At 41.8% G+C, this 21,743-nt stretch overlaps 1 protein-coding gene across 1 annotated transcript in view; it reads left to right on the top strand.

Annotated features, from left to right (window-relative positions):
* LOC308292429 (uncharacterized protein) overlaps window positions 1–21,291 on the top strand; it is a 29,248-nt gene extending 7,957 nt beyond the window's left edge. The window contains exons 3-28 of the mRNA XM_080734761.1: window positions 2,434–2,512; window positions 4,583–4,668; window positions 5,008–5,213; window positions 10,497–10,550; window positions 10,677–10,784; window positions 10,904–10,957; window positions 11,484–11,582; window positions 12,077–12,130; window positions 12,755–12,853; window positions 13,122–13,175; window positions 13,297–13,350; window positions 14,355–14,408; window positions 14,535–14,642; window positions 14,762–14,815; window positions 15,342–15,440; window positions 15,935–15,988; window positions 16,613–16,711; window positions 16,980–17,033; window positions 17,155–17,208; window positions 17,406–17,459; window positions 17,695–17,748; window positions 17,927–17,971; window positions 18,710–18,808; window positions 19,491–19,598; window positions 20,210–20,255; window positions 20,373–21,291. Coding sequence (XP_080590887.1) covers window positions 2,434–2,512; window positions 4,583–4,668; window positions 5,008–5,213; window positions 10,497–10,550; window positions 10,677–10,784; window positions 10,904–10,957; window positions 11,484–11,582; window positions 12,077–12,130; window positions 12,755–12,853; window positions 13,122–13,175; window positions 13,297–13,350; window positions 14,355–14,408; window positions 14,535–14,642; window positions 14,762–14,815; window positions 15,342–15,440; window positions 15,935–15,988; window positions 16,613–16,711; window positions 16,980–17,033; window positions 17,155–17,208; window positions 17,406–17,459; window positions 17,695–17,748; window positions 17,927–17,971; window positions 18,710–18,808; window positions 19,491–19,598; window positions 20,210–20,255; window positions 20,373–20,596 — 2,153 coding nt within the window. The 3' untranslated portion in view covers window positions 20,597–21,291. The remainder of the gene's footprint in view (window positions 1–2,433; window positions 2,513–4,582; window positions 4,669–5,007; window positions 5,214–10,496; window positions 10,551–10,676; window positions 10,785–10,903; window positions 10,958–11,483; window positions 11,583–12,076; window positions 12,131–12,754; window positions 12,854–13,121; window positions 13,176–13,296; window positions 13,351–14,354; window positions 14,409–14,534; window positions 14,643–14,761; window positions 14,816–15,341; window positions 15,441–15,934; window positions 15,989–16,612; window positions 16,712–16,979; window positions 17,034–17,154; window positions 17,209–17,405; window positions 17,460–17,694; window positions 17,749–17,926; window positions 17,972–18,709; window positions 18,809–19,490; window positions 19,599–20,209; window positions 20,256–20,372) is intronic.
* The last annotated feature ends 452 nt before the right edge of the window (window positions 21,292–21,743 follow it).

Raw genomic sequence — 21,743 nt, 5'->3', positions numbered from 1 at the left:
ATTTGACATATGGCGCGAGTGTGTGGTGGCAAAACTGTGGGACTAGTGGCGTGCCGAAGTTTAGGAAGTTCAGGCTACATACACACACACAGACACACAGACACACCCACACGGCCACGTATAGGGAGCCTGTGCTTCACACAGCTCCAAAAAATGCTCGGTGTCGTCGGTAGACACCGGTTTTGGGTTTCTATCTTATTTTATGCACAATGTTTATTTCTGTGTTTGCTTTTTCTTTGTGATTTATTTGTTTATTATTGTTGGCATGTATTTTCTTTATGTATTTTTGTTATTTGTTATACTAGAAGCTTTCGGGCGTCTAGTCGGCGACCTGGCCAACTCGGAACAATGTAAATAGGGAATGAATGCCCCGCCCTTTAAAGCAAACCCCATTATACCTGTTTTCATAGGACCCGTTTTGACCATCTGTCTGCCTGTGTCCATTTATGCCCATATATGGAGATATCTGTATCTGTCTGTCTGTCTGCCGGCGTCCATTTTATGTCCATATATGGAGATCACTGCAGTTATAGTTCTGGGTCCATTTTATGCCCATATATGGAGATATCTGTCTATCTGCGTCCATTTTATGCCCATATATGGAGTATCTGTCTGTGCCTCCAACTGTGTTGCAGACACAGTGCCGGTTCCCCCTTTAATGCAAACCTCATTATACCTGTTGTCATAGGACCCGTTTTGAACATCTGTTTGCCTGTGTCCATTTATGCCCATATATGGAGATATCTGTATCTGTCTGTCTGCGTCCATTTTATGCCCATATATGGAGATCTTTGACCATCTGTTTGCCTCTGTCCATTTATGTCCATATATGGAGATATCTGTATCTGTCTGTCTGCAATCCATTTTATGCCCATATATGGGGGCATTCATTTTATGCCCATATATGGAGAACGTGCGTGCCCTTGGGACGAACGGTTCTCGAGATACGCGGATTACATACATACATACACACTCACAGAGATTTTTTTTTGACTCATGTGGCGTACGTGATGTCAGAGCCTTTTATGAAGTGATGTCACAATGAGTCAGAGCTTTCGCCGATTTCCTCCGGAACAGCCTGATGTCAACAATCAACCCCGCATAAGGAGATTCCGAACGTTTCGCGCCGGTTCGGGGTCCATTTTATGCCCATATATGGAGTATCTGTCTGTGCCTCCAACTGTGTTGCAGACACAGTGCCGGTTCCCCCTTTAATGCAAACCTCATTATACCTGTTGTCATAGGACCCGTTTTGAACATCTGTTTGCCTGTGTCCATTTATGCCCATATATGGAGATATCTGTATCTGTCTGTCTGCGTCCATTTTATGCCCATATATGGAGATCTTTGACCATCTGTTTGCCTCTGTCCATTTATGTCCATATATGGAGATATCTGTTTATGCCCATATATGGAGAACGCGCGTGCCCGTGGGACGAACGGTTCTCGAGATACACGGATTACATACATACATACACAATCACAGAGATTTTTTGTTGACTCATGTGGCGTACGTGATGTCAGAGCCTTTTATGAAGTGATGTCACAATGAGTCAGAGCTTTCGCCGATTTCCTCCGGAACAGCCTGATGTCAACAATCAACCCCGAAAAAGGAGATTCCGAACGTTTCGCACCGGTTCGGGGAAACCGCGCGTCGGGTCGGGTCGAGACCCGGCACTGCACTCCGTGCCGCGGCGGGGAACGCGCGTGCCGAATCTGAAGCCGGTGGGACGAACTGTTCTCGAGATACGCGGATTACAGACACACAGACAGACAGAGACTTCTCGCATTTATAGATAGATAATTAAGACTTTAAGCATATCTCCTGCATTTGCATTGTAGGCTCATTCTGTCTTGCTCAGTAGGCTGCTGTGGGTGTGTAGATGTGTAGGCCACTTAATCAGTGTGCATGCACACACACACTTGCATAATTTGGGTGTGCCGTGATTACAATGGTCATTAATTGCCTGTGTATTAGTAACATCACGTGAATAGCCACTATTTAATGGATCTGTATGACTAATGGATCTGTATGACTGGTGCTCCAGTTCTTTGCCCTGATGAAGACCGCAAGGTCGAAACATGTAGGTTTTTAGACAATAAACTTTGTTTTATTTTAAACTCCTCGAGTGCTCGGATCTCATCTCTTTTCTATGAAGTGACTTCTTATTGTCGGAGTGGCAACACTTCCATAGAGGTTAGGGATAGGGTTAGTGTCGGAAAGGGGACATGTCGGAATGGAAACATGTAACCGCCGGGGGGTGACATGCTTCAAAAGGGGTCTTTCAACGATATACTCCACTGTTTTCAGAAGGCTTGGTTCTCAAGCCTTCAAAGTAGAACTGAACAGAATAAACGGACACATAATACATGTTTCTGTTGAATCTGTTCTCCCTCTGCTCTTCTTTTCTCTTCTAATTTATCTCCTTTTAGAAGTGCTGGAGCAGGAGGTGATGAAGCTGGAGGAGCTTCACAACCAGGAATCGAAAAAGTGCGAGCAGATAGAGATGAAGTACGGCTCTCAACTTGCTCTAGAATTATTTAATGCTATTGAAAAATAGCAGATATACAAGCTCGCAGCACCGAGTGCCGCTCTGCCCCATCACTCTTCCTTTTTTTGTGAATAATTCAAGATGAGCTTGATTGATGTCAAGTTGGCTGCTGGTGCGATCGTAGGCGAGAATTGTGTAGCGTTCCATAACGGAAATGACTTGCTCTGGAATTGGTTTTAAAGCCTTTGACAGAGCCATGAAGGCCTCTGTTGCCAATGTCAAAGGCATTCCAGGTTTCCCATGCTTTCTTCTTTCCCCTGGTTGCAAATGCAGATACTGTGTCACAGCCAGCAAAGGCATGGAACACAGGAAGAGCCATGGATTTGTCAGGAGTGGACCCAGAGTTTTGGCAATCTCATGGGCAGGTATAGTGTCTGAAGTGTGTTTTTTACAGTCCCAAATGCCACCCAGCAAGCTTGGTCTTGAGTTATTCACAAAAAAGGAAGAGGAGAGCAACTAAGCCCCCAACTAAGGATGCACTGGTGCAACAACTCAAAAGAGCAGTGTACCAAGGAGTACACTGTTGGGGACAAGCATTTGAGGTGGCACCAGAAATGCCATCTCCAACAGACTGGGGTTGGACAAACCCACTTGATTGGAGACCATTGTGGTCAATTCTTCCACAGGCAAGCCAATCTCTCCTTCAGCTCTTAAGTTGTGGCTGCAAGAAAGGCTGGCAGGGACATTACAAATACAATATATATATATATATATATATATATATATATATATATATATATATATATATATATATATATATATATATATATATATATATATATATCCTAATAGTGCACAGCATAGTGTCAATGTGGAGGAGGCTGTGAAGGAGACAGTGAAGATTGAAGAATAGATTCATCATCAGCATCATCATCATCAACAACGACAACAATCAATCAATCAATCAATCAATCAATCAATCAATCAGTCAGTCAAACAAAAAACATGCATGAAACTTGAAATCAATACTAGCAAAAAAACATGAAATATATGTGCTTAAGAAATAAATTTGAACAAGACAATGAAACCAAATGTATGCAACAGACGCAAAATATTGTGATTTCCTTCTCACATCAATTGACTATTAAATATTCAGCTGGACAGTTTATGATGTTGTACACATTATCAATGGAATCATTGACCATCAAAACATAGGTGTAGAAATCACATATTCTGTATTATTATGTATGGTTCTGTAGATAAGACGCAAAATACATTATCTGGTAATGGCGGATATTAAAATGCCCACCATGGCCACCAGGGAGCTTTTTTGCGATGGCTCCATATCTGACAATGTTCAGGATCCCAAACTATACAAGTGTACCAAGTTTCATACTTTTATTGAAAAGTGAAAAATGTTCGGACAAAACCAGCGGACTACCTCACAACATCACCGAATTGACCATTAACTATTCACCTGAACATTTTACGATGTTGTACATGATATCAATGGAATCCTTGGTCATCAAAACATAGGTCTAGACATCATCTATTCTGTATTATCATTTTTTGCTTAGGAGTTATGATGCTAAATACATTAATTGGTAATGGTGAAAAGTAAAATGGCTGCCATGGCCACCAGGGGGCGTTTTTGCGATGGCTCCATATCTGAAAATGTTCAGGGCCCCAAACTGTACAAGTGTACCAGGTTTCATACTTTTATGATAAAGTGAAAACAGTTTGGACAAACATTCGGACAAAACCATTGGACTACCTCACAACATCACCAAATTAATCATTAACTATTTTTCTGAACGGTTTATGATGTTGTACATGGTATTATTGTAGTCATTGACCATCAAAATATAGGTGTAGACATCATCTATTCTGTATTATCATGTTTGGTTCGGGAGTTATGATGCTAAATACATTAATTGGTAATGGTGGAAAGTAAAATGGCTGCCATGGCCACCAGGGGGCGTTTTTTCGATGGCTCCATATCTGAAAATGTTCAGGGCCCCAAACTGTACAAGTGTACCAAATTTCACGCTTGTATGAAAAAGTGAATGATTCTCGTCACTATCCTCCAGACTTCTGATGGAGTTGGAGAAGCAGCGGGAGAAGAGAGAGAGGGAGAAGAGGGCGTCTCAGGCCAAGCTCACGCTAACGAGACAAGGTAGAGACTCCACATGTGCACACCTGCTAGGCTCACAACACGACGCGATGCGTCGAGTTGTGGGCTCGTAGAACGGCTATTTCCACTATCAATGTTCTTTTTTAAGTATACAGTTGTCAAATATTGTGTCGGAAAGGGGACATGTCGGAATGGAAACATGTAACCGCCGGGGGGTGACATGCTTCAAAAGGGGTCTTTCAACGATATACTCCACTGTTTTCAGAAGGCTTGGTTCTCAAGCCTTCAAAGTAGAACTGAACAGAATAAACGGACACATAATACATGTTTCTGTTCTCCCTCTGCTCTTCTTTTCTCTTCTAATTTATCTCCTTTTCCAAGAACTGGCGGACGTTAAGTTTAAGCTGAGAGGGCGTTTCAACCAGAAACCGTTGCTGACAAGGCACTGCGAGGACATAGAGATGAAGTACGGATCTGAAATAGCTCTAGAATTATTCAGGCACGAGGAGGAGCACCTGCGTCTGGAGAAGTTGATGAAATACGGGGATCAGGAGGACAACAGACGACAGTCCAACTTCATGGACCCAGTGAGTACTAGAGTGTACTAACCAACATAATACGGGGGTGTAAATATCGTCACTGTCGGGAAGAAACCTTTTATCTACAAGTTTCAAATTTGTATGTTTCTTCGCAAAGTAAAGCCCTGCTTCATACTGCACAACAGTAGTGAAAACAGCAGATCTCAACGCCTCGCACCGGTGTGCCCCTTCTCAGGGGCACACCAAAGGTCCCCAGGCACAGTGGTTGAGAAACACTGCAGTATTGGTCCGGTCATTTTTCTTGATTTCTCATACTCTCTGCCTATGGGCCGAAGTCTGGCAATGCCAGGCTATATTATAATACAGTAGATCAGCATTGGCTGGCCACAACCGGTTTGTCACACACTCCCATTGGTATGCAAATTTAGCCTTTTGTTTTCACCTGGCCGATTTGAGTTGGGTATCCTTCACTTAAAGGGCCTACACCATGCTTTTAAAACTATATTTTTTGTATAAATATATGCTCAAAATTGAGTCTTAGACAGGTTTTAACCCTCAAAAAACACTCTGACCATTCTTTTTGTTTGTTCTAGCTCTACTATAATGAGGCTCTCCAGCTGCAATACCAAAACGGCCTCTGTTTGCTCAGGGGCGCATCTAGTGGGGTTTTTCCAGAAAAAAAAAAGTTTTTTGAAAAAGAAAAAGTTTTTTGAAAAAAAAGTTTTTGAAAAAAAAGTTTTTGAAAAAAAAAGTTTTTTGAAAAAAAAGTTTTTTGAAAAAAAAAAGTAAGTTTTTGGAAAAAAAATTTTTTTTGAATTTTTTTTTTTTTTTTTTAAGTTTTGAAAAAAAAAAATATTTGAAAAAAAAGTTTTTTTTGAAAAAAATTTTTTTTTGACTGCATTGCATTTTTTTGAAAAAAAAAATTTTTTTGATTTTTTTTTTTTTTTTTTGACTGAAAAAAAAACGGGAATCCGAGAGTGACGTCACTCTCGTCAACTCTCAGAACATCACTGTTCTGAGAACCCGTGGAAAGCTTTTCATCTCTGTCTGCCCAAAACCAGAGAAAGACACAACGGTCAGAAATAGGACTTTGTGAGGATAGAAGGTGCCAGTGGGACCCCAAAAAAAGGTTTTAAAATAGAAAAAGTGAAAATTCATGGTGTAGGTCCTTTAAAGCATAGCACCCTCAGCCATTGTGGGCTGCCGCCGGCCCTGCCTAGAAGTATCACGTTATTGCTGTATAATACAATAATACCACTACGCTTGTGGTATTACTGCATCATCAAACCTTGACGAGCTGAAAAATGAACACCTCCATGCCAGTAAATTCCACCTTTCAACAATGAAATCATAACATGTCTAAAAAATTTGTGTGGGGGTATATATATATATATATATATATATATATATATATATATATATCTATCAGGGATTGACACTAACGGTTGCCCGACTGCCCGGGGCAAGTAAATAAAAAGGTCGGGCAGGTGAATTGTGCTACTGGGTTGCCCGAACGGGCAAGTGCACATTTTGAGCAACATAATAATGAGATGTGTGCCTATACTTGAACAGGGGCTACAGGGCTAGTTGTCCGTCTCTCTCTCCCTCCGAAGTCCCTCCACACGCCCCACACACACTCACACACTCTCTCACACACACACACACACTGAACGAACGCGCGTGCAGGCAGCCGCCAGCCAGTGGCTATGTGAGCTCCGTCAAAAACAGCGAATCTACAAGGCATACACACTCACATTATGCTACAGCATGGCCAGATTAATGCACGCACTTTACGTGCTGAAGCACAGGTCACCAAACGTTGGGGAGAAAGTGAAAGAAGACAGAACTATTACTGCAAAAGTCGCTAAAACATTGACATGTCCGCGAACGGCGCGAAGCGTCTATTTTACGAGTGAAGCGTCTATTTTCCATGCTATCAACAGTGCTTTCCCGATGTTTCCCTCCCTGTATTGCGCTACATAATGTATTTAATCATGAGCAGCATGCATGTGCACTGCAGGGCAGCCTGCTTGTTAGCGTTCTGTGCTAACAACTAACATAAACACATCTCCGACTCTGACGGTCTGCTGTCCAGCGTTGCCAGGTTTTGTTTGTGAGAGAGAAACAAGCAAGACTATTTTATTTTCTTCTTCCTTTTTTGGTGTGTGTGTGTGTGTGTGTGTGTGTGTGTGTGTGTGTGTGTGTGTGTGTGTGTGTGTGTGTGTGTGCGCGTGCGTGTGTTGGGGGGACGGGGACGGGGGGTAGTTGTAGAAAAAAGTACTCAAAGGTTTTACTTAAGTAAAAGTATCAATACTGCAATATAGAAATACTCTTTTACAAGTAAAAGTACTAAAGTAAAAGCAAAAGTGCTAAAGTGGTTTACATATGTCTTATAATATTATAATTTATATCTGCAGTAAGTAACTAGTAACTAAAGTTTTCAAATAATTGTAGTGGAGTAAAAGTACAATATTAGGATCCAAGATGTGGAGTAGAAGTAAACATATTGTACAGTACTTAAGTAAATATACTCCATCGCTGCGGGGGGGTAAGTGGCCAAGACCTGAGGGCAAGTAGAATATGGCCTGTACTTGCCCGACGGGCAAGTGCCTCTGAGACCTTACTGTCAACCCCTGTATGTATATATATATATATATATATATATCTCTTAATATTATAATTTGTGAGCCAGCCCATGGAGCCCATGACGGCCTATTCCCAGCAAACCAGTAAACGTAACGGTTCCCCGCTTGGCATGTACATTGCTCAATACTCTGGCAAGCAACTAAGCTATGTTTGCTGCCATGATTGTACTTAAATGTCATACAATTAATATAAAACGTAATTTTTTATACAGGCATATATTTTAGCCACCTCTCGCTAGGACCCCCCTCCCACCCTACTGCGCATGTGCGACTGCAGTGCACACAAGTAGAGATGGGATTTATGGCTCTCTGAAGTGAGCCGGATCTCTGGGATCCGTTCCTTTCAAAGAGCCGTTCAAAAGAATGGCTCATTTGAGTTACTATGTAGATTTTGATTATGATTACAAATAACTTCAACCCTATATAAATGTATTTCTGACATACATATGTAGCCTACATACCTGCTATTTGAATTTTGATTATGATTACAAATAACTTCAACCCTATATAAATGTATTTCTGACATACATATGTAGCCTACATACCTGCTATTTGAAAATAGCCGATCTACAAGCTCACAAATGATTTTTTTATTTATTTTCTTTTTTTACATTTTATTCATTGTAAAACCTGTGAAACAGGACATTCTTAAAGTACATTTTGATACCAATACTTTTGTACTTTTACTTAACATTCCAAGTTTCTACTTGTGGCAGAGTATTTCCACATGGATTGCAGTATTGATATTTTTTTTACTTTACTTAATAGAGCACGCACGCCGAACACACACAGTGACACATTCGCGAACGTGCAAATGCTATGGTGTAACTAAATAGCCTACGCATGTAACATTGTGTTGACGGAGGGACGCTACTCTAACGTGCAAGCTTCAATCGTTATATTGCTTTCTGCAATGGAGAGCAGGGGTAGGATGAGGAATAGTGGAATACACAAAAAACATACCAGCGAGGCATTTATGTAATTTCCAACATCAAAAACCCCAAATATTAACAACAATCAACGGGTCGACATGTCTCAGAACGTGCCTACTTTCGCCATTTGATTTCTCCTGACTCCTATTATATTGGTGCTAAAAAAGACTAACTCACTTTCAGACAGCCCAGACCGGGTGGGGAGGTGGTTGAAAAATCTATTAGAAGTTTGCAATAGAAAAAAGTACAGTTTCATGACAGTAAAAATCACTGGTACAAGGTCAACTAAAAGGAGATCCTAGAAAGCCGAGGCTTATTTCCACAGGAAATAAGCCTAATGGGGCCACGGCCGCTTAAGGGACTGGAGGAGGTTGTGTTATTATTTAGGTGGCGTAGAAAATTACAGTAACTATATATATATATTTTACCATTAGTGTCCATGTGTGCCTTTTTGTTCATGATAAATCTTGGATATTATCTCACTACCTTAATCAGAATACGTACCAGCCAGTCTGTCCGCATTTCTGCTAACTCTGCGTCCGACTGTCCGTTGTTCAATTGTGTAAAAAACATAATACAAAAATGCCTCTCCAAGTGCCCATATGTGGGCACTTGGAGAGGTGGCCACCTAGACAACTGGGCACTAGGGACATAAAGTGGAGCACACACTGAACGCGGGCAGCTGCGCAGCGTCGCATCGCGGTATCGACGCACGTGAAGTGCCGTGCGGTAACCCCAACTGGATCAGTTGGGGTTACCGCCAAGTCATCCAGAATCAATTCTATATATATAGAGAGAGAGAATTTCTTAGATTTGTTGTCTTTTGAAATACTGTATATATTATTTTGTAATTTAGGAAAATAAATGTTGATTTTCACTCGAGTCGTGACCCATAAAAATTGGTCTGTGACCCACAAATGGTCCATGCCTCTTCTTTTTATATCCTCCACTCTGGTCTTTCATTTTTATGGCCATTTTATCACTGCTTCTGAATTAAATACTTTATGCATTTCCTTTTCATAGTTTGTCTACAGTTTGATATTTTGACTGTTTGGTATTTATTTTTAACAATTTAACAACTAAATGTAACAATTTAATGAAAAGGTTTATTTTACATTAAACCTTGCATCTAGATTGTGGGCATGTTTTCAAAGAATTTCCAATATGTTCAAAATACTTAAATAGTAAGAATCGCCGATCTACAAGCTCACAACTTATCGCATCCCGATGAGGTATCGAAGATTGGCTATTTTTGCTATTTGTTGTACAGCAAAATATATAGGGCTTAATCAGTTACGTTTTTTTTTTTTTTTTTTTTTTTTTTCAAACCCTGATTATAAATTGCACTTTATCCTGCAGGGGGGATTTCAGTTGTTACAGCAACACATACGGATACATAAATGTCCTAAATGATACAGTAGGATCTGATCATTAAGACCACTCACTATGCAGATGGCAGCGCACAACGCAAACATTTCCAAAATATCATTATGGCCCTACCATAGCAGTGTGCAATGTACATGCTGAAGATTCAAGATTCAGGATTCAAGATGGAATATAGCAAAAGACCTGTCAAAGGACTACAGTGGAAATACGCTTACAATGGAAATGTTTTTTATCCTTTTGGTATTGTCTGACTGTGTACATGGAAAAGCTTCAGCACAAAACTAACACAGAACTGCATGCACTAAACAGCCATCGTTCGGTGTCTTCATTTACTCACTCTTAATCTATTCATCCCTTATCGATTTCAGGGAGATCCTGGTGTTGCTGGTATGAAGGGAGATGCTGGTGTCAAGGGAGAGCCCGTAAGTTTTAACCTTGTTCCAAACAGCTTTATGTATTCATTTTGCTACATTACAATGTAACCCAAACGGCAGGGCTTTGTTTTCATATGAAGATCTTAAAAAACACCTCTCTATTGCCTTGCCCAGGGACACTCCGGACCTCAGGGAACCCCCGGACCTCAGGGTGAGGAGGGCAAGAGAGGTCCCACTGGCGAGGCCGGTGCCACCGGCCCCGCTGGACTCCGTGGAGCCAGAGTGAGTAGTGTCACGTTCACCCAGATCCAAACGGACAGTAAACAACTGTCTAGTTTACACCAATACTGTTGTGTGACTGTGATCATCTGCTAATGTCTGTGGGTGTGTGTCTCCCACAGGGTGCTGGCGGAAGCTATGGTATGCCCGGGCCCGAGGGAAGATCTGGCCCTATTGTGAGTAACCATAAAGAATACGTCAATTGAACAAGTGTGCCTCCAATAGATTAAACGTCCTAATCTAAAATACCCTAAATGGCCATATACCGTAAGCGTAGAAGACTGTGTACCAGTAGTCACTTTAGACCAGTGATTCCCAAACTTTTCACTCGAGACCCGAAAGAGGGATGAGACGTTTGCCCGGGACCCAAACTAGTGAAAATAGCAGATCAACAAGCTCACAATGTGTCGCTTCGCGCCGTGTTGTGAGCTTGTAGATCGGCTATTTTCAATACTTAATTATAATTATTTTATATTTATGGAATTTCATAGATTTGTTTGTTTTTGGTTTATAAAAGTTGTATAAAATTATTATTGCCCCACTGTTTGAGAAACAGCACATTAGACACTGTAATCATCATATATAATATTTGTAGATGCAACGAGGGAGAACACATCTGGTTTTCCCTGTTTTACATTCAACTGTTGACACCTGCTCTCCCTCCTTTTCTTCTCCCTCTCTCTCTCTCTCTCTCTCCTTTAGGGTATGCCCGGAGCCCGTGGTGCCACTGGTGCCTCTAGCGCTCGTGGACCCCCCGGAGATGCCGGTCGTGCTGGTGAGCCTGGTCTGACTGGCCCAAGAGTGAGTTTTAGTTTTCTTTTCTTTTTTAATCAGGGGTCTGTAGTTCTTGTCAATGTAGTGAGTCATTAACCTAATCATTAACCCTATTCTGGGGCTTGCATTTGCCACAAATAGCAGATCTACATGCTCACAACGCGTTGCAACTCAACACGTTGTGAGCTTGTAGATCAGCTATTTTCTGCAAAGATATTCAGTCTAGAGTGAAATCAGGCGTGGGCCTAGTAGGCCTTAATGGGGTCGACCGACCACCTTAAGTGAAATCATAGAAAGATCTTTAGAAAGCAGTGCTGGCACAGCCATCAACGCTGATGATGGTTGGTCTTGCCCTTGAGCAAGACACCTAGCCCTGGATCAGAATATAAGCATATCCACTTGGATGTTCTCAGTCAATCTCAGTGGGCCAAGTTAGGATAGGTTATAGATCACCTCAAATAAAATAAAATCAGCCAGGTATTTTAAGAAGATGAATCACTGATCAATATTTATCTCTTCAGGGTCAACCAGGAAGCGCTGGAAGTGGTGGACCCCAAGGCAAGGAGGGAGCTTTGGTGAGTAAATCCCAACACCCTAGTTCATTCATCTACTACATCAGGGGTGGGCAACTTTGATGATGGAGAAGTACACTTTATTTTCACACTCACTCCAGAGGGCCACAATGCATATACAGCTAAAAAATAGCTGATCTACAAGCTCAAAGCGTGGCAGTGGCGCAGTGCGACATGTTTTGAGCTTGTAGATTGTCTATTTTTGCTATTTTTTAAATGGAATCCTGAATAATTTTCTATCTATTTTTGAATTGGAATCCTGAAAAGTATTATCATTTCTTCATTTCAAATTCATTTATATGTTCTTAGGTTAACTTTATGAACTTAAATACAAATACATTGGACATAAAAAAAAGACTAGTACTAGTCATTAAGCCTTCTAATATAGACTGAAGTAATTAAAGTGGGTCATGTTTGCATGTTTGGAATTGTAACAGCCGAAATCAGTAATATATCAATATTTCAATATTAACCTGCAGGTCACATTAAGTGAAGGTGGGGGCCGCATGTGGCCCCTGGGCCTCCAGTTGCCCATGTATGATCTACATCATCAGTATGGATTACAGCTACAGTATACCTGCACTCCTGAATGGCATGTAATGGAACTTATCTCTCATCCCCAATCAGGGTCCTGCTGGACAAGATGGCCGTGCTGGACCTCCTGGCCCAACTGGACCCAGAGGCCAGCCTGGAAACATTGGATTCCCCGGACCCAAGGGACCTGGTGTAAGTGGATTCAGAACATATATTAGACAGTACCATGACTTGGAGATTAGCAGACCAACAGCATGTTCTTAGGCTTGTTCTTGGCTAATGAGCAGAAGGATTGTCCTGGTATCCTACCAAGGCTGAAGCACACAGGCTACTTATATCTTTACTCTCGAGGAAGATTCCCATAACTTTACATTAAACTTGGATGTACCAACTGCAGTCTTGCTCTTATTCTCTATCACTGTGTATAATAATGACATAATCTCCTTCTCTCTCTCTTCAGGGTGAGGCTGGCAAGCCTGGTGAGAAGGGATCCTCTGGCCCCACTGGACTGAGAGTAAGTCCCAGTCGAGCATCATTTATCACCTACGCTTAGTATATGACAAGTCATTATGTCATCCACAAAGTTGTATATCTGTCACCGATAAGTCATTGTTTGCCTGTCTGCCTTTGTATAGGGAGCCCCTGGCCCTGATGGCAACAACGGAGCAACTGGTACTGGTGGACCTGTGGTAAGTATTAGGATTTCTAATCTTGCATTCAATAAGAAGTTCCTCTTTTGGCTGATGACCACACTGTAACCATCTGTCATTTTTCCCTGTGATAATCTTTGGTATTTTATCTCTTTTATCTCTCTCTCTCTCTCTCTCTCTCTCTCTCTCTCTCTCTCTCTGCTGTTGGGGTTACCGCCAAGTCATCCAGAATCAATTCTATATATATAGAGAGAGAGAATTTCTTAGATTTGTTGTCTTTTGAATTAAATACTTTATGCATTTCCTTTTCATAGTTTGTCTACAGTTTGATATTTTGACTGTTTGGTATTTATTTTTAACAATTTAACAACTAAATGTAACAATTTAATGAAAAGGTTTATTTTACATTAAACCTTGCATCTAGATTGTGGGCATGTTTTCAAAGAATTTCCAATATGTTCAAAATACTTAAATAGTAAGAATCGCCGATCTACAAGCTCACAACTTATCGCATCCCGATGAGGTATCGAAGATTGGCTATTTTTGCTATTTGTTGTACAGCAAAATATATAGGGCTTAATCAGTTACGTTTTTTTTTTTTTTTTTTTTTTTTCAAACCCTGATTATAAATTGCACTTTATCCTGCAGGGGGGATTTCAGTTGTTACAGCAACACATACGGATACATAAATGTCCTAAATGATACAGTAGGATCTGATCATTAAGACCACTCACTATGCAGATGGCAGCGCACAACGCAAACATTTCCAAAATATCATTATGGCCCTACCATAGCAGTGTGCAATGTACATGCTGAAGATTCAAGATTCAGGATTCAAGATGGAATATAGCAAAAGACCTGTCAAAGGACTACAGTGGAAATACGCTTACAATGGAAATGTTTTTTATCCTTTTGGTATTGTCTGACTGTGTACATGGAAAAGCTTCAGCACAAAACTAACACAGAACTGCATGCACTAAACAGCCATCGTTCGGTGTCTTCATTTACTCACTCTTAATCTATTCATCCCTTATCGATTTCAGGGAGATCCTGGTGTTGCTGGTATGAAGGGAGATGCTGGTGTCAAGGGAGAGCCCGTAAGTTTTAACCTTGTTCCAAACAGCTTTATGTATTCATTTTGCTACATTACAATGTAACCCAAACGGCAGGGCTTTGTTTTCATATGAAGATCTTAAAAAACACCTCTCTATTGCCTTGCCCAGGGACACTCCGGACCTCAGGGAACCCCCGGACCTCAGGGTGAGGAGGGCAAGAGAGGTCCCACTGGCGAGGCCGGTGCCACCGGCCCCGCTGGACTCCGTGGAGCCAGAGTGAGTAGTGTCACGTTCACCCAGATCCAAACGGACAGTAAACAACTGTCTAGTTTACACCAATACTGTTGTGTGACTGTGATCATCTGCTAATGTCTGTGGGTGTGTGTCTCCCACAGGGTGCTGGCGGAAGCTATGGTATGCCCGGGCCCGAGGGAAGATCTGGCCCTATTGTGAGTAACCATAAAGAATACGTCAATTGAACAAGTGTGCCTCCAATAGATTAAACGTCCTAATCTAAAATACCCTAAATGGCCATATACCGTAAGCGTAGAAGACTGTGTACCAGTAGTCACTTTAGACCAGTGATTCCCAAACTTTTCACTCGAGACCCGAAAGAGGGATGAGACGTTTGCCCGGGACCCAAACTAGTGAAAATAGCAGATCAACAAGCTCACAATGTGTCGCTTCGCGCCGTGTTGTGAGCTTGTAGATCGGCTATTTTCAATACTTAATTATAATTATTTTATATTTATGGAATTTCATAGATTTGTTTGTTTTTGGTTTATAAAAGTTGTATAAAATTATTATTGCCCCACTGTTTGAGAAACAGCACATTAGACACTGTAATCATCATATATAATATTTGTAGATGCAACGAGGGAGAACACATCTGGTTTTCCCTGTTTTACATTCAACTGTTGACACCTGCTCTCCCTCCTTTTCTTCTCCCTCTCTCTCTCTCTCTCTCTCCTTTAGGGTATGCCCGGAGCCCGTGGTGCCACTGGTGCCTCTAGCGCTCGTGGACCCCCCGGAGATGCCGGTCGTGCTGGTGAGCCTGGTCTGACTGGCCCAAGAGTGAGTTTTAGTTTTCTTTTCTTTTTTAATCAGGGGTCTGTAGTTCTTGTCAATGTAGTGAGTCATTAACCTAATCATTAACCCTATTCTGGGGCTTGCATTTGCCACAAATAGCAGATCTACATGCTCACAACGCGTTGCAACTCAACACGTTGTGAGCTTGTAGATCAGCTATTTTCTGCAAAGATATTCAGTCTAGAGTGAAATCAGGCGTGGGCCTAGTAGGCCTTAATGGGGTCGACCGACCACCTTAAGTGAAATCATAGAAAGATCTTTAGAAAGCAGTGCTGGCACAGCCATCAACGCTGATGATGGTTGGTCTTGCCCTTGAGCAAGACACCTAGCCCTGGATCAGAATATAAGCATATCCACTTGGATGTTCTCAGTCAATCTCAGTGGGCCAAGTTAGGATAGGTTATAGATCACCTCAAATAAAATAAAATCAGCCAGGTATTTTAAGAAGATGAATCACTGATCAATATTTATCTCTTCAGGGTCAACCAGGAAGCGCTGGAAGTGGTGGACCCCAAGGCAAGGAGGGAGCTTTGGTGAGTAAATCCCAACACCCTAGTTCATTCATCTACTACATCAGGGGTGGGCAACTTTGATGATGGAGAAGTACACTTTATTTTCACACTCACTCCAGAGGGCCACAATGCATATACAGCTAAAAAATAGCTGATCTACAAGCTCAAAGCGTGGCAGTGGCGCAGTGCGACATGTTTTGAGCTTGTAGATTGTCTATTTTTGCTATTTTTTAAATGGAATCCTGAATAATTTTCTATCTATTTTTGAATTGGAATCCTGAAAAGTATTATCATTTCTTCATTTCAAATTCATTTATATGTTCTTAGGTTAACTTTATGAACTTAAATACAAATACATTGGACATAAAAAAAAGACTAGTACTAGTCATTAAGCCTTCTAATATAGACTGAAGTAATTAAAGTGGGTCATGTTTGCATGTTTGGAATTGTAACAGCCGAAATCAGTAATATATCAATATTTCAATATTAACCTGCAGGTCACATTAAGTGAAGGTGGGGGCCGCATGTGGCCCCTGGGCCTCCAGTTGCCCATGTATGATCTACATCATCAGTATGGATTACAGCTACAGTATACCTGCACTCCTGAATGGCATGTAATGGAACTTATCTCTCATCCCCAATCAGGGTCCTGCTGGACAAGATGGCCGTGCTGGACCTCCTGGCCCAACTGGACCCAGAGGCCAGCCTGGAAACATTGGATTCCCCGGACCCAAGGGACCTGGTGTAAGTGGATTCAGAACATATATTAGACAGTACCATGACTTGGAGATTAGCAGACCAACAGCATGTTCTTAGGCTTGTTCTTGGCTAATGAGCAGAAGGATTGTCCTGGTATCCTACCAAGGCTGAAGCACACAGGCTACTTATATCTTTACTCTCGAGGAAGATTCCCATAACTTTACATTAAACTTGGATGTACCAACTGCAGTCTTGCTCTTATTCTCTATCACTGTGTATAATAATGACATAATCTCCTTCTCTCTCTCTTCAGGGTGAGGCTGGCAAGCCTGGTGAGAAGGGATCCTCTGGCCCCACTGGACTGAGAGTAAGTCCCAGTCGAGCATCATTTATCACCTACGCTTAGTATATGACAAGTCATTATGTCATCCACAAAGTTGTATATCTGTCACCGATAAGTCATTGTTTGCCTGTCTGCCTTTGTATAGGGAGCCCCTGGCCCTGATGGCAACAACGGAGCAACTGGTACTGGTGGACCTGTGGTAAGTAATAGGATTTCTAATCTTGCATTCAATAAGAAGTTCCTCTTTTGGCTGATGACCACACTGTAACCATCTGTCATTTTTCCCTGTGATAATCTTTGGTATTTTATCTCTTTTATCTCTCTCTCTCTCTCTCTCTCTCTCTCTCTCTCTCTCTCTCTCTCTCTCTCTCTCTCTCTCTCTCTCTCTGCTATTAGGGTGCTGCTGGTGAGAGAGGAGAGCAGGGAGCTGCTGGAGCTCCTGGCTTCCAGGTTTGAATGCATTATCTTAAGTCAAAAATGGCTAAAATAGCTGATTATTCAGTCAGGGAACTCAGACAGGCCTCTCAGGCACCCATCCATCTTCCTTTGCCAGGCATTAATCAAGTAAAGAAAAGTAAACAGTGATATTGTATTATTATGGATTACAATAATATGCTCGTCTTGATGTTAGTCTGGTTATACAAGCAGTGTTATTGATTTTCTTTTTTATCTTTGATATCTACAGGGACTGCCCGGCCCCTCTGGACCATCTGGTGAGGCTGGCAAGCCCGGAGACAGAGTGAGTATACCACACACACACTCTAAATCTGCTAAATGCCTAAATTGTACAAATTGTATTGCTGATACACTGTAGGAACAATCCTCACAGATATGCCATTGCTGTGTACTGTAGGAACCGTAGCTATTGATACCAAATAGTTTTACATCTCTTAACTAACTGTTCTCTGTCTCTATAGGGTGTCTCAGGAGACCAGGGTCTTGCTGGACCTGCTGGTGGCAAGGTAGATCCAACCCGTCTCATCTCATAATTCCCTTGATCCTTGAGCTTTCTCCAGTTTGCACACATTATTCATAAATACACACTTTCTTTCAAACATCAAACAATAGTGTATCCGTCCTTACGTTGTTCAGACAGAAATAAATGATGTTACTGTGCTGTCATTTTCTAAATGTCTCTTCAGATGCATTTGCATGCACTCAGAGTTAAATGAACACTCAGGGTTATACCATCATCTACACCAGTGGTTCTCAACCTGTAGGGGTCCCCAAACTATTTTGGGGGGTCCCCAGGTGATTACCTTAATGTGCAACATTGTTTTCTCACTCAACAGTAAACAAACCAGCATAAAGTTTAAGTGGGTGAAGGGTATCTGCACATTTCTAAAGTCACAATTTAAGGACTTTTTAATACATCTAAAATGACAAATTAAATTGGCCAAATTGTCAAATTATATTAGAGGCAGAAATTGTGAAAATAGCCGATCTACATGCTCACAACGCCTCGCAACGCGAGGCGTTGTGAGCATGTAGATCTGCTATTTTCACAATAGAACCGTGTCGAACAAAATGTAATGCCTCAACTCTTAGTGCTCGTCAGGGTGGAAAGGGGTGCCCAGTTCAAATATGATTATTCTGGGGGTCGCGGCCTGAAAAGGTTGAGAACCACTGATCTACACGTTGGCCATGTAAAAGCTTTACATTTCTATAAGTGACCCTTCGGTATGTGTGTGTCCCTCCAGGGAGAGCGTGGTAACCCCGGCGCTGCTGGCTCTACTGGAGCTCAGGGATCCATGGGAGCTCGCGGACCTGCTGGAGCCCCTGGACCTGATGGTGGCAAGGTAAGACAATCCATCCTGGTGTTGTGACTCTGCCTGGCCATTAAAGAGTGTTTTAACGTTAAAAACCTGAAAACGAATATTGAATGCAGGAAATTGGAGAATAGTTTGAACAGGGGGAAAATGCATTCTGTAAGTTTTGGTACCTGCAGAGCACTACCAGTGAAGCTCAATTAGTGTTCTAAACCAGTGGCTGCTGGGGGGCAATTGGAAAGAGGAGGAAAGATTTATATAGATGCTACAACTAATTGCAAGGCATGGGTCTTCAACAAGGTACCTTCATTAAACAAACAAACCAACAGAAATCTACTAAATATTATGAGTTAGCTTTGAAAGCCTCAAGTTGCAAAGAAAACCTTCTAAAAGTAAACCTTCTAAAAGTAAGAAATGTATATATTTTACACAATATATGTAGTGGGGTTCCGTGCTTCCTCTGTCTCTCTCTCTCTCAGCTAAGGGGGTCCTAGGCCTGAAAACCGTTGAAGACCATGTTATAAGGCATTGGCTCGAATGTTTTTTTCTTTAAGCAAAATAATCCTTGGGCTTTAATGGGAAAGATGAACCAGACGTTGTTATACTACGGACTAACTCAATAAGTCAATTCTAAAATGTTAACCTATTGAGTTTGTGTGCGTTTTGTATGGTGGGGGGAAAATGAACCATACTTTGCTGTGTGTGTTTCCAGGGAGAGCCCGGTAACGTTGGACCCGCTGGCGCTGCTGGACACCAGGGTGCAGGTGGAATGCCCGGTGAGCGTGGAGCCGCTGGTACTCCTGGCGGAAAGGGAGAGAAGGTTCGTCGAGTCAAATGTATTTATTTAGCACATTTCATACGCAGCAAACTCATTGTGCTTCCCATTAAAGCAGTGGTTCTCAAAGTGGATTCCAGGGACTCTGTGGGTTCCTTTAGGGGGGTCTAAATTGACCCATACAAGTCTGTCTCTGTCACTGTCAAGGGTTAAGGGGAGACCTTGAAATTTGGAAGTTTGAGAAACACTGCATTAAAGGATAACAGAAAGAACATACAAACAGATATAAAGTACAATATAAAACCCTCCACCCTCTCATCCACACACATTAAATACAGCATGTAATGAGTGCCTGATGATAAGTGGTCTGATAGGTTTATAGGTATCAGGTCGGCGAGTGCATGTATTCTGTATATCCAAGCAGAAGTTCATCCCACACACAGTGCTAAGCGTAGCTAGCGCTATTCTGCAACCTTGTGACCACTGATTTACAGACCCATTCTCTGGGTAGTTTGGAGCCCAATGAGCTTTCTGTTTGAACCTGCTTCATCAAACTATTCATTTTAATCCATGTCCCTCTGTCTGTCTGTCTGTCTGTCTGTCTGTCTGTCTGTCTGTACGCAGGCACTCTCTGACACATTGATTTTCTTCCTCAGGGCGAGCGTGGAGAGGTTGGACCTGCTGGAGCTCCTGGATTCGCCGGTAGCCCTCAGTTTAGTTTGTTAGTTAGTTACTTTGTAGATTTTGGATCAGATCCCATCGTTCATTTCAAAGAAGCGTTCTCACATTCTCTCCACATCTCTCTCTCTCTCTCATCAGGACGCTGCAGGGCCTGGTGCGTCCGTCAACCATGGGTTGCCCTTGGCATATTAATTACAATTGTAATTACTATTTTTGGTGCTACACTGAGTGTACTTTTAACCAATCGTGGCAACATATGGGCATGGACCTTTTTTTATCCCAAGCTCTGTAGCACTTTTCATTTTAACTTTAATTGTACTTGTAAAATGTCAAGCAGAAGAGCACGAAGAGGAAGGTGGTAGCTGAGTCCCCTCACCCAGTGGCGTATCCAGCACTCCACAGTTGGGGGGGACATATTTTGACCAGCCCACATTGGCCGTGCGCGAAGCGCGTCCAAGACCACCGGACTGCACTGAAATACATGGCTGATATAATAAGCTCCTCCTGAGCCTAGACGTATTAACGGACCCCTATATCGGGCCATACTGTATGGGATATGTTATGTAATGTATGTAATGTATGGCAGTTTAGAGCATATTCAATCGGCTGATAACGTGGGGATCGTCGGTGTCTCTAGTCTTTAGTTCCACTGTTCTGAACGGTAGAACCCTTGACCGTCCAGTGTCAGGGATATGGCTGCCTGTTGTCACCACGGTTTAAAACATTTATGCACTTTCTGCACTGTTTTAATTACAACACGATGATGCTAACAGCAAGTGTTTGATTATAGCGTCTGCAATTCTTTGTTTGAAATCTTAGGGTTATGTTATTTATTGACTAAGTCTAAACAACTGCCACAAAAAGTTTCCCTAAGCATTGTGAGCTTCGGCGAGCTCCCTTCATGTCTGTCTGCGTGTCTGGAGTGGACATGGAGCAGTTGACTGGACACTGAACAACAAAGTGGACTTCCATTGAACACGAGGACAATGTGATAAGCGTTTGAATTGTTTGAATTTACCATAGGTTTATTTATTGACTATTAGCACAACTGCTTGGAAATAAGCCCTTCTAGACTTTTTGTGTTTATGCTTTAAGCATATTGTATAATTGTACCTCTGTATATTTTGCAAACTGTTAATAAAGTATTCTTTCAACCAATCAATTGAGCATTAGGTCCTATTGTTTTTAATGATGTGTTGTTGTGTGTTTTCTTTGAATTTTATTTTGTCATTGTCTTTAATGTTTGAAATCAATCAATCAATCAATCAATCAATCAATCAATCACTCAATCAAAATAGGCAAAGAAACAGCTCAGATATACTGTACATCTCAGATAGCCTACTCCTCACCAACACCTGCAGTTCAGTATATCAGTCCCACTCTGACCTGACTGGGCTCTCCTCTCGGACACTGGGCTACGTTGCTACGCGTGCGGTTAGGGTTAGGGTTAGTAATGGACTAACGCAATGTCGGAGTAATCTCTAAGTCACCCGCTCGCTCTGTCTGGTG

The sequence above is a fragment of the Nannobrachium achirus genome, assembly GCF_963921795.1.
Source record: "Nannobrachium achirus genome assembly, chromosome: 10".
Classification (NCBI taxonomy): Eukaryota; Metazoa; Chordata; class Actinopteri; order Myctophiformes; family Myctophidae; genus Nannobrachium; species Nannobrachium achirus.
Note: the sequence above shows the minus strand (reverse complement) of the source record. Positions and strands in the feature narration are given on the sequence as shown.